The sequence below is a fragment of the Simochromis diagramma genome, unplaced genomic scaffold (assembly GCF_900408965.1).
Source record: "Simochromis diagramma unplaced genomic scaffold, fSimDia1.1 OVJJ01000337.1, whole genome shotgun sequence".
Classification (NCBI taxonomy): domain Eukaryota; kingdom Metazoa; phylum Chordata; class Actinopteri; order Cichliformes; family Cichlidae; genus Simochromis; species Simochromis diagramma.
The window spans coordinates 1,004,477-1,017,357 of NW_024386982.1; the positions used below are offsets into that span (position 1 = coordinate 1,004,477).

Consider the following 12,881-nt stretch of genomic DNA (forward strand, 5'->3'; position numbering starts at 1 on the left):
AACCTAGCAGTTGGCGAGGAAGGTGGTCTCCTCTCTCAACCACACGTTCAGTGAGCAGCCATGATGCACGCAGTCCCAACCGATCTTTCAGCAGCAACTCTCTGACATTCAGCTAAATCATCTCAGATAAACTTGCACACAAACACACAAAGATGTACAGAGACACACCCGTACTGAGAAAACTTCCAAGCAGCGAGATAAGCCCTAGCATGTCACATGCAAATTAAAAGCAAAAGCTGCCTTAAACCAAAAATAACTGTGTGTTTTTATGATGCTGGGATGTTTATGACCAAAGAGGGAAACCAAGCCCATTGACAAACACTGCCACTGCTCACGAACTCTGACTTAATGACAGTAAACTTGCCACTGTGTAGGGGAGGGGGACAGGGCACCGGGCTTCTGTTCCTGCACAGAGGCCAGTAGTTATTAGAATATTTTACAGTGACATTAAGACAAATAAAACATTTGCTTGCATAGTGTTGATGCAGTTTTGCAGTAAATCATAGTATGTATGAGTATAAATGTTTGAGAACATCTCACATGTCCTCAACTGGAAGCTTCATTGACATGAGATTAATGCATATTGCTGCAAATGAAATAAATAAAGCCTGAAGAAAGCTGTAGTAGGTGCAGGGGGTAACTCTTTTGCAAAAAGAGTGTTTTCTGTTTAAGAATGATAGCCATTCATGGCTTTGACTTAGCATGGAACACATTGTAGTTTTACTAAAAGTTCATTAGCCTGAGCTAATTTTGGCAGAACATTTAAAGTGGATAATTAAAGTGAAAGGAAAGAAAAGCAAGATCAAACTAATTGTGCTACAAAGATTTTATTAGAGTTACCACATGCTGACTGTCCGACTATAAATTTTCAAATTTAATGTCAGATGTCATGCAAATGCAAACAGGGCAGTTTTGGTTTGTTTTTTGAAGGAGCTGAACCATTCAGTTCCATTCAGATTTGTAGAGAAGAAGCAAGTAAGGGTTTGCATGTCTGTAATCAGCATCACTGGGAGATAAACATCCTCTTACATCAGCTTCAGTGTGTGTGTTTAAGAGAGAGAGATGAGTTACAGTAGAGTTATGTTTGCCCAAGGGAAATTACATCTTAGAGAGGCATTTTGGGTCTCTACATTGGGTGCTGATAGGGAGGTTAGGCAATTTTTCAAGAGTTTGTCCAATTACAATTACTCCCAGAGATTTTCTGGTAAAATTTAAAATCTTTTTATGTAAAACTCCATGAATATTCTAGACACAAAAAGACAGGAACTTTATTAGATTTAACCTTTTACAACATTATCTGTCATTTTGGTGTACTCTGAAGTTATAATGATATGATGATAAGTTCCATCCATCCATCCATCCAGGCTGGAGGCTGTCTCAGTTACCATAGGGCAAGAGGCAGGGTACAGCCTGGAGAGGTCAGTCTGTCAAAGGGCTAACACAGTCACACTCACATTCACACCTATGGGCAATTTAGAATCACCAATTAGCTCTGCCTCCCATTCAACTTTTTGGTTGTTTTTGGAATGTGTGAGGAAGCCAGACCACCTGGATGGAAGCTCAGACACGGGGAGAGCATGCAAAGTCCACACAGAAAGGGCCCAGTCACATGGTGGATTTGAACCTTCTTGCCGAGAGACAAGAGTGCTAACCACTGCACAAATGTTACACGCCATTCCTCCAGTAGGGCAAGAAAATATCAGAAATGCCTGTTTCACTGAAAAAGTTATTATGTTCATTTTAATGACAGTACCATCTAATGACAAAGATACAATACTCGGTCTGTTAGACAGTTTAACAAGTTTATGTTCCTAGAAAGTGCTGACAAAGACCGTTCCATTTAATATGTTCATACATTCTTATAGCTATTTCAGAAAAAGTCCAGATGACATCCATTAATAACTGAATGTTTTGTGGTGCTGCTACTTTCATATTTCAAATTATAGTTTTTAAAGCAGACTTTTCTGTTCAGGGTTAAGCACACATCAAGCCATTAAATTCCACGTCAAAGATACAGTTTTAAAAGTCTGAGGGGGCTGCGGTATTGGGTTGCATATGCAGATAAGACCCGAAGGAATTCTTGACCTGCCTCTTGATTCTCCATTCAGAAAGTGCCCTCTGAGAATGTTTTCATTCATGCTTTTTCGACCCCAATCTTTGGTCAGCCTTCATCTTTACTTAATGTCTCATAAGGTAATCGTCAAAGAATGGATGTGTGTATGTGGGGGGGGCACATCTCTTTTTTAAAGGGGACAATAAAAGGTACATGAAAAGTCATGAAAGTGTTATGATAATATTGCAATAAATAGCTTAACTTTCAATATTTATTTGTAGTTATAAATATAGACACACTGTATTTCAATGCTGCACAGCAAAAGAACAGCAGGGTCACTTAATTTAATTCATTAAAACTGTTGTTCTAATGTACTGTGAGCAGTTTTGAAGGATTAAATCAACAACTTTAGCAGCTGCTCAGATGGTGTGGATGTCTAAATAAATATAATTCAGCGCCCAAACACAACCTGTGATGTTTTCTTTAGGTCCCTAATGACAAGGAAGGAAAAGATGAAGAGTGGTGATAAAGTCCGGCTGGGCTTAACTGAACCTATAAGTGTCTCTCACAAGAAAAGATTTATGAAGGTTCATTTTTTAAGAAGATTTTCTCGAAGTGTTGCAGTATGTTTTTTTCCAGGTTATGAGAAATAAACTAAATGATATAAACCGAAATCTTGTGATTCCATATAAAACCCTGGGTTAGATGTTTTCGACGGAAAAGCTGTCTGCTGTAAATTCCCTTTCTACACTGTCAGCGTGCAAATATTAACATTTTTCCCAAGTACAATACTGTAAAGTCGTTTTCCATTAAATAATTGTATATTACATTGCGTCATGGGAATTTTCCAAATCAAATTCGTTTTACTGGACCTATTGCTATATTTTAAGCAAAAATGGGGGGAAAAATGTCTTTTTGGCTCATTTCTTTGTAATTTCAGTCAACAATTTGTAATTTTTCACTGACTGATATTGATATCTAAAGTTTTGAGGCCTTAAAGATCACGATTCATCAATATCAATATAAGTATTTTTGTTCTTAATTTAACAATAACGATTTAAACCAATCTACCAGAAATGGAGTTCTTGCTACAGCGGGCGGTCTCAGACTAACGCAGTGGGAGGTGCGCCAGTCTTTCTCTGTCGTTTTTTTTTTTTTTTTTTTTGCAACAAGTGGTAAGAAGAGAAACAAACCTCTGACCGTCACAATAAAGCAGGCGAGTCGGCAGAAGCGCGGTGGACTAATAAAACAAGGAGGGTAAAACAGCGAACCGCTGCTGCTGTGAACATCTGGCTGAACGGGGATGCTTCATGAAAATGTTTAACTGTGTGTCCAACAGCGTGGTGAGTACAAATCTATCATTAAGTCACATTCTGTAAGTTAATCACAGGTAAAACAAACTTCGTACGAGCTTATAGTTATTTATTATTTTCATCATCATTATTATTATTATTATGTTTTTTTCGGAAAATGAGTTACATAATATTTTCAAACAGACTCGTTACATTTCAGCTGCCCTGTATCCCAGTGCTCATTTACAACGAACAATTGACGAATGTGGGCCAGCGACCTAAATTAGCTTAGTGAAATTTTAAGATACCCCAAATATAATGCAATATTTGAAGTTAGAGGGTTCAGCGAGCTTTTTGCCGGTAAAATATTTTGTTTTCGATAAAGTCAGGTACAGGCTTCTAAAAAAGTGACACATTTTCTTCAATTTGCATAAGTTCCGCATCACAGTACATAAATAAAATAAAATAAAACAAAATATAAATATTTATTCATGCAGACGTTAGCAATATAAATACAAAATAAAGACGGGCACCTTCACGTTTCATATTTTCGTAGCCTACGCCATGTAGCTACACTTTCAAAAAAGGCAATAGAAAGGGGGGGAAGCCTGATTTGTGATCTGACTCTGAAAGACTGTAGCCAAGTGCAGACTGTAGCGTGACAAGCATACAGTGACTTTAGCCTGTGCACGTGCGTAACTAAACACACAATTAGTCAGAATTAAATTCAGCTGTGCGCGAGGCCGCTCTACATGCGGTCCCACGAGCTGCTAATTGAACATATACGTCCTCTTTTCCCCACAATGCTAATAGAATATTTTAAGTCATGTGTGGGCTTCCGTAATAAAAATAATATTTAGCTCGACACCATGACTGGACCCATGTCTACTTAAATAAAATAAATGCACACTCATACCTATAGAAAGCGAAGGCTAATCTCGATGGTTGTCATATGAGGACGACATAACTTTTACTAGGTGCCAGTCAGGCTAGTGCGTCACTCCAGACTTATGGCTGACACCATGTCAGAAGAAGAAACGCCATCGACGGAGGTTGTTTTCACTCAGCTACAACAAGGACATATTTATAGCGACACAGTAGGTGTTTCACTTCCAAATTAACTGCGTTTTCTTTTTCCCGTGGGGATAACAGCTTGAGACAGACACAGAAATTGCAAGGAGCACGCGTGAGTGTACGCATTTGAGTAGCAAATGTACATAAAACAAACGCAATTAATTTTTAAATTGACTTATGCTCCTAAATTTCGTGACACATTTGAGGATATTTTTAAAAGTGTAAAGTTCTTTTTTTGCTGTCCCTTTTTAATCATTTTGATTTATATTTATTTTTTTACTCTGGGGACTGTTATTTCTAATAGGGCTCCTCTGGTCCCGATGATATTTTTGATGAGGACTCTTACTCTCCGTCCTCCCTCTCCTCGTCCTCTTCGTCTGCGGTCCCCACCGAGGTCTGTGTGCAGGGGAAACCGGTGTGCACCTCCTGCGGCCTGGAGATAGTGGACAGATACCTCCTGAAGGTCAAACTAACATACTGTGTCTGGCCAAAATATCACTGACAACACTTCCAAACTAGGCCAGTTTTAATACAAAGCAGTCCAGTTATCATTCTAAGAAAAGGGGGGAAAAAGTAGTTCAGATATTTTCAGCACTTGTCAGCTTTCTTTTAATAGAGTTGTACAGCAAAGTTGCCTCTTTATAGCTAAATGTGGATTTGATTGTCCTACAAGAGGAATTAAATCATTTTAAGGGTTTATTAATTTTGAAAACTGATATAAATATATGAGCTAGCCTAAGCAGAACAAGTATTTCTGCAATTTTACACAGCACATTAATGCTTCGTACTAATCTTCACCCTCAGAAAATAAAGTATTTCATTTTGCCCGTAGGTTTATGATCGCCTTGTCATTGGGGTCACAGTTCTTAAGGTACAGCTGTTGAACCCTTGGCATGGGGTCCTCTTTGTGCTTTAGAGGGCAGTGCTGATACATTGACTTTTTTTTTATTTTATTTTTATATTTGTGTTTGTAAAATTAAGATGCATAAATCTCATTGTATCTGTACTGTCCTTTAAAGTACTCCAAAGAATTCTATTAACACTAACTTCTAACACTAGGAACATAATTATTCTGCTTTTACAAAAACAAAACAAACAAAAAAAAAAAAACTTTGTAGAAAATTAATTAAAGAAAAAAAATAAATAAAATGTTTTAAACACTTCTGTGCCTATAAGGACAGAATGGATGTGCAGTCAAAATTCATTTGGCTCATTAAAGCTTTTCTGTCTCTGGATGTACATTTGGTATTTTGGAATTGGAATCACACCACAAAAGGCTTATTAATTATCAAATGAGAACAATAATATCTCATTGCATTCAGAAAAATAAAAGCATTACCAATAATTCCAGGAGCCTCTATGGTCTTTAGTAATGATAATAGAATTTACTTTGGAAGGGTATTTAAATCATTCTAAACTCTGTCAAAATTTGAAATCCTAGGTCAATAATCTGTGCTGGCACGTGCGCTGCCTCTCATGCAGTGTGTGTAAGACTTCACTGGGCCGACACGTGAGCTGTTACATCAGAGACAAAGAGGTTTTCTGCAAACTCGACTACTTCAGGTACATCACACACGCACACCACCTGTGTCCTATATATGCAGTTAGTTTTATTCTAAATGTGAATTTTATAAAATGTCAGACTGTGGGAATCTGGGACTCAAGAATAGTTTAACATTATCGGTATATGATTTTTTTTTTTTTTTTTCTTTCTGTCAAGCAGTCAAAGGACACACAGGTTTGCTATTCAAAATGTAATAATAATAATGGATTGCATTTATATAGCGCTTTTCGGGGCCCTCAAAGCGCTTTACAATTACAAAAATGTAGCTTTCACTTCACCCCAAAAGATCATAAAGATTTTATCCAAAACATGAAGGAATGGAAAATGAGCTTAAACAAAACAATTTGGCTAGAAGAACAAGAACACTATAACAAACTGACCTAACCAAATGCTTATCCTAACAGAGGAAACCATTCTGAATGCAAAGAGGTGGGGACTATGCCCCCAGGTAATTTTTTAATATAATTTAATGTAAGATTTTGTTGCATATATGATATTCATATTTTTATAGTACACATCTAGTCTTTAAGTAATGATATCAAAGAGCAGAAAACTATCTGATCTGTGTGTTACGTGCATGAATTAATTTTAGTCAGAATCGACTGACTGGTGAAAATATTTAGCACCTCGCAATTGGGCTGCCTTTTGCTTTCAGTTGTTTAGGAACTTCCTGTCATTTCCATCCTGTTTAAATTTTGACTAATAGTTAATATTTGGCAGAGGGAGACTATTCCAACTGACTAAAACATGACTCTTAAGGAAGTCCAAATAACGTATGACACATCAACTTCTCTTATTAGGGGATAAGAAGGGCAAGCTGCTGCAGCTTATCCCCAAATGCATCACTGGAGAAGAATATGTTTGTTTCAAATGGATTGTCTGGTTATATTCATCACATCTGCGATCAGGTACACATGCACTTTGATCTCAGATGATGATTGATATCAGCCCTCATGCAGGGTCAGGGCCGGGCTGCTACACATGCAGCACATACTGGGGCGTGTAGGCAATGTGGGTACAGTGAACTGACAGGAAAGGCTAAAAATGTCAATGGATTATGCCTTAGACATTATAATCAGTAACAAAATCTTGTTTGGGTGAGGGTTTTCGTTTTCTTTTTTGTTTGTTTTTATTTTAAGTACAGGAAAAATGTAAATTACTTTTTTTTTTTTTTTTTAAATGGGGTATCAAGGATGGACTGAAAACCTGAAGAAAGTCTTTCATAGATAAATACAGATTTTCTTTTTTCTTTTTTTCCCTCTGTTCCAGGCGGTATGGGACTCGCTGTGCCCGTTGTGGGCGTAACATCCATTCTAGTGACTGGGTGCGTCGGGCGAGAGGTAGCACCTTCCACCTGGCTTGTTTCTCCTGCACCTCGTGTAAACGCCAGCTTTCTACAGGGGAAGAATGCGGACTTCTGGAGAATCGAATCTTCTGCCGGCCACACTATGATATTATGATGGAGAATCTCAAACGAGCCAAGGAAAACAGTGAGTGTATGGATGGACAAGGGTCCGATCTGAATTACAGCAAACAGTAAAATGATTGTGAAACGAATATTACACCCCCCCCCCCCCCCCCCAAAAAAAAAAAAAAAAATTCAACTTTGAATTTTAAAGTTAAGTAAAAGACGAGCAAATGTCATGTACAGACCACATGCTCATCTTACTGAGGTATGTCATTTCTGCTGCCATGTAAACTATTTTTTGGAAGTCTTTCCAAAAAAACCTATGGTTAGAATACTCCAGACATTACAGTTCAATGCCATACTTGCTTGCATTGGCATTTTAGTTTAACTCAAACATCAAATACTTGAATAAATGTCTCAAGGATAGAAATGAAAATATTAGAAGTTCTTAGTAACACCCACCTTGAAAATATATCTGTACTGCTAACACGAATGCTTCTGCCTGTCACAATATCACACCGAACCTTAAACTCTGCAGAGAGACAGCTGAATCCTTCTGTTACCATTATGTCACACATACTGAAGAATGATATAGCCTGACCCTGTACAAAAACACACCTTTCTAACACATGGGTCTTCTAGATGGAACTCGTGTTCCGGTGATGTCCGCAGGGCATCTGATCTGAAATGGGACCAGTCATTTAAAATGTCCTTTAATCCTGTTTTTCTTAAAGAACAACCAAAAAATGAAGAGATGGCAGACAAAGATGACCTTAGCATTTTGCCCAAGCCAGCTAAGAGGGCCAGGACCAGCTTCACTGTGGACCAGTTACAGGTGTTGTCCACTTTTTTTTTTTTTTTTTCTTTTTTTCCTGCGTGCTAACTCCTGCATTGCCATTAGACCATTTACACTTAAGTGTCACAACAAGTACAACCACTAGCATGGATGACTAAAATAATAGCACTTTGTCTATTTTCATGTCTACATTTTTAATATCCAGTGAATACTTTGTACTGCTGTGAGAGAACACTGTTAAGTTACTGTTTTAATATTAAAGTGATGGCTGTGTATGACTGTATGGTGACTAGTGAATGTTACTGGGGCTCTGTTTGCTGAGTGTGTTCAGAGGAAAGAACAATATAAGCCAGTGATATTTGTTCAGTTTATTTTGACGTTTTTCTGCCCTCTAGTGGCAGTTGAACACCATAGCACTCTGCTACCATGGTCTGTTAAAATAACAGTGAAACTCATCTTAGATTTCAGTGATGTAAACATTTACTCATCTGTCATCTCCACTTGTTTAGGTGATGCAGACCCAGTTTGCTAAAGATAACAACCCAGATGCACAGACGCTGCAGAAGCTGGCAGAGAGAACCGGACTCAGCCGCAGGGTTATTCAGGTAAAACAGACCTGAATGACAATACTAAACGACTGCAGGGAGGTCCTGCAATAAGGTGTCACAGGATTAAGTGAGCAAATTTAGCAGTCCCTTTGAAATAATGCATGCTTAGTTGGTTGGAGTGAACAAATTTTGGGTCATAATTAAACTCTGTGGGTGGCAATTTTTGTAAGAATTTTAAAGTTTGCAGTAACTGTCAGATTTCTTCATAACTGGTCATAACATAGGTGTAACTTTTGGTGTATTGCTTTGCGCTAATTGTTGGATTAATGTAAACAGTTAGAATCTGGAGCTAAATCCAGAATTTAAAATGCCAGCAAGTAACATAATGAACTTGCAAAGTTCGTTTTCCCTCAAGTTGAGAATAGTGAGAAATCCAGGGTATTTGCACAGTTGATGTCTAGACATTTTTCTGTGTGAAGAAAAACAATCCCCTGCGCTTTCAAGGGAAACCATCACTCCAAGACCAGCGATTAATCCAGGCTTCTTTCATACAGGTTTGGTTTCAGAACTGCCGAGCTCGTCAAAAGAAGCACATTAACCCAAATCCTGCCCAGTCAACAATGATGACATCACTTGCTCCTGGTCAGCTGTCTCCACCGTTGATGGATGATCTCCAGTATACCACCTATATTTCTCCAGATGCACCTCTCCTCACCACACTGACTTATATGGATGGTAAGCAGTGTTGTGAGGGTTACTTTTAAAATGTATTCCACTACAGATGACATAACATGCCCCAAAATGTATTTTGTAATGTATTCCGTTACGTTACTCAATGAGAGTAACATATTCTCAATACTTTGGATTACTTAATATATTCTCATGCTTTTTACAACTACATGAATGTACTATTGCTGTGTGATTTATTACTTTTACTGCCATACCAATACCAACTAGATTTTAAATCTTAATATAAAATGAGTAACAGTAGGTTGACATTAGGTAAGGCTGCACTTTTTGCAGCGATCTCGTATAGAAAACTATTCCACACTTGTAAAACAGGTTCGCGGCTCTGAGCTGTAAAGGCGTAAAACCGTAAAGGGATCTCTGGCTAATATGTCGGGTTCGTGTCGGGCTCGTAGCTGAAAACTAGCTTTACTTTGGTTGAAAGGCTGCTCCAACGGAACTTATTGTTTCGGAGGAAAACACGAACACAGTGTACAGTTGAGTCTTAATAGCTTACTTACAACTGGGCTCGTCAGGCACTCTTCTTGGCTGCAGTGGTTATTATTATATTTACGTGCTTCCATCTCTGCTTTCTGGTCGGTGACAACTTGTACTTTTCGACTCTCCTTTTTCTCCCTCCCTCGCTCACAGACACATAACGGGTATGGCAGTCCATTCTCCCTCCCTTCCTGGACTACACTGCCCATGAGGCTACATTCTTTAAGGCGATGCCTGTAACACTCTGCCTAATGCTTTCATATTAAATCATTTTTGTGAATAATTTTTTTTTAAAAATATTTCTTCACGTCATTATGCGGTCCGCAAGTAGAGGTGACATGAGCCGCGAGATTGAGACACAGACATTAGAGCCTCTTAATCCGCGTTTTGTTTGGGTGTCCACCGGCATGGAAAACTAAAAATAGAGAGGGCATAGCCCAACATATGAAACAGGAAAATACTGCCGTGTAATCCATTCATTTGAACAAAGTAACTGTATTCTGAACAGATGGGCAGTACTGTAATCCGATTACTTTTTTCAAGTAACGAGTAAAGTAACAGGTTTGCTATTGCAAAAACGGTAATTAGATTACCGTTACTTTCCCGTAGGCACACTGCGTTACTAAAACCGTGATTTTTTTTTTTTTTTTTTTTTTTGCGAGAATGTCTCATGACAGTGACCTAAGCAAGTGCAACATTTGTGACAACAGCTGTGTGCAGATCAACAATGGATCATATATCGAGTGCGGGAGAGAGTATGAGCGTGCAAAAAGCGTTTAAAGCATGGAAGTACTGACCTTTAAGTTTGATTCCATTAAAAAGTGACAAAAACATTAGTGTCCGTTGTGCGTGGGAAGAAAACTTCTTTTTACAGCGAAAAAACCCCCTAAACTTCCGAGCAAGCACAGAGTGCGCTATGACGTAATGGGAAACTCACAGAGAAACTCGCGGATTCTTCCACTGACCGCTGCGGCTCACCTGCACCAGGGTAAACCTCCGCCTACCCCAGTCCTGCTTTACAGGTGAAAATAGAGCAACAGGACCGCGAGTCTTTGATTTTATTTATTTTCTGCTGTGTTTTACTTGCATCTATTTGAAAGAGTGAGTGTAAACACACACACAAAAAAAATTATGTGCTGGAATGTGCAGAAAAAAGGTTTAAATATTAAACAAATTTCTTCCAGTCAGAGAATGTTGCATATAATTAAATTTTTGCTTGATGCATAAAGTTAAAAGATTAAAACTAATAAAACAAGTTTTAAAAAGGGACTTTTCCATTTGATTACATTTTGTATGATGGATTATGTAGAAAAAGTAGAACTGGGCTGAAAGATCTATCGCTTTATCACCTCTTCAGGTTGTAAATCGTTTTTAAAAAGTAACTAAGTAATTAATTACTTTTGAAAATAAGTAATCAGTAAAGTAATGGGATTACTTTTTTGGGGAAGTAATCAGTAATTAGTTACTGATTACTGTTTTCAAGTAACTTGACCAACACTGATTCTGAATACCACCTTCTTAAACAGTAACTGTAACGGAATACAGTTACGTATTTAAAATACAAAATATGAGTAATGGCGGTACATGTATTCCGTTACTCCCCAACACTGATGGTAATACGGTCATTGCTATGCTGATCAGTCTTTGAATCTACCAATACGCAGGAAACTCAGAGCTAAGGTAATCTCTGCATCACTTGCTGATAGTTTGGAGGAATCCCATTTTCAGTACTGGGAATCAATTATTGTTGTTAAAATCAAAGTCTGAGATCTTGTCAGAAACCATGCTTATTTACCGACATCTATGATCATTGAATAACTTTGAGTTTGTTACTTCCACAGTCCAAACTCCAGACCCACTTCTGCTGCAGCCACACATGTCCCATTCACTGACACAACTGCCAGTCAGCCATGCCTAAGCTTCAACCTGCTGCCTGAGAAATAAAGCCACTGGTTCCTTCATGGTTGGATGATGAGCAAATAATAGAGAGTGAGAGGAGTTGGTTTAAAATGAATTTGTAAGGACTGGATGGGTTAAATTCATTGTCCAGCATATGAAGAGTACTGAATTTACACTGCTGCCTAATGTAAGCAGACACTTCATCAGCTCAAGTTACTGCATTAATTTCATGAAATGAAATGGATGAGAATTAATGTGAAAACTGATGTTTGTAAGATGAGACTTTTGTTAATGTGTTAAATTTAATTTATTTGAAGGATTTGATGAGATAAGGCACTTTGTTTGAAAATGATGTAAAATTGCTTGTTTGCTTTTTTTTTTTTTTTTTTTTCTTTGAGTGATGTTTTTGTTGAGGTTAAAGAACAACTGGGGATGGGATTTAAAATGCTTTTTTTCCTGTGTTATGACTACTAGAAAAGTCAGGATTGAGTTACACTACTAACAGTCTTTTTTTTGTTGTTGTTGCAAAGATAAACATGTAGAATACATGTTTTGTATATTAAAAAGCAAATGTAAACAAAATGTCAGTATTCTCCAGCTGACACTGAAAGTGTTATTGACTAAAATTAAATGAACACTTGTTGCTCAGTAGTGATATTCTTAAAGTAATACAGTAAATGTGTTTAATAAATGAACGCTAGATTCTAATAGAATTTGTTTGAACTACACACTGAGTGAGTGTATACATATCCATGCACATATCCAATACCACAAATATACAGAAAGCCAATCAAAAGTCCACACTGCACTCTTGTAGGATATAGAAACTATGATTTGATAATTTGAGTGATGGCTGTTGGAACAAAGTTGTTTTTATACCGTGGTGTTCTTTGGGAGTATGCACTTTTATAAAGAAGAACGAATATGAAACTATATAAAGGGTCTGTGTTGTAAAGCAGCTAACTGCTGCAACTGATATACCAGGGATATTCAAAAACCCCTTAATGGACTACACACACATAC

At 37.7% G+C, this 12,881-nt stretch overlaps 1 protein-coding gene across 2 annotated transcripts; it reads left to right on the forward strand.

Annotated features, from left to right (window-relative positions):
* The first annotated feature begins 3,267 nt into the window (after positions 1-3,267).
* On the forward strand, positions 3,268-11,896 carry LOC120738378 (LIM/homeobox protein Lhx8-like). Of its 2 annotated transcripts, none has more exons than XM_040039571.1 (8): positions 3,268-3,396; positions 4,724-4,882; positions 5,861-5,982; positions 7,253-7,473; positions 8,126-8,226; positions 8,697-8,792; positions 9,290-9,470; positions 11,801-11,896. In XM_040039571.1, the coding sequence occupies exons 1-8, from the start codon at positions 3,364-3,366 to the stop codon at positions 11,875-11,877; spliced, it is 990 nt and encodes a 329-aa protein (XP_039895505.1). In that variant the 5' UTR covers positions 3,268-3,363; the 3' UTR covers positions 11,878-11,896. The 2 variants fall into 2 exon arrangements, with proteins under 2 accessions (XP_039895505.1, XP_039895504.1); XM_040039570.1 differs by lacking the exon at positions 3,268-3,396 and adding an exon at positions 3,881-4,442.
* The last annotated feature ends 985 nt before the right edge of the window (positions 11,897-12,881 follow it).

Excerpts from the sequence above, each read along its gene's own strand:
- LOC120738378 (XM_040039570.1), top strand. The coding sequence starts at position 4,356 with ATGGCTGACACCATGTCAGAAGAAGAAACGCCATCGACGGAGGTTGTT. Across the intron at positions 4,443-4,723 it reads GACATATTTATAGCGACACA|GGCTCCTCTGGTCCCGATGA; the intron begins GTAGGTGTTTCA and ends TATTTCTAATAG. Across the intron at positions 8,793-9,289 it reads TCAGCCGCAGGGTTATTCAG|GTTTGGTTTCAGAACTGCCG; the intron begins GTAAAACAGACC and ends TCTTTCATACAG.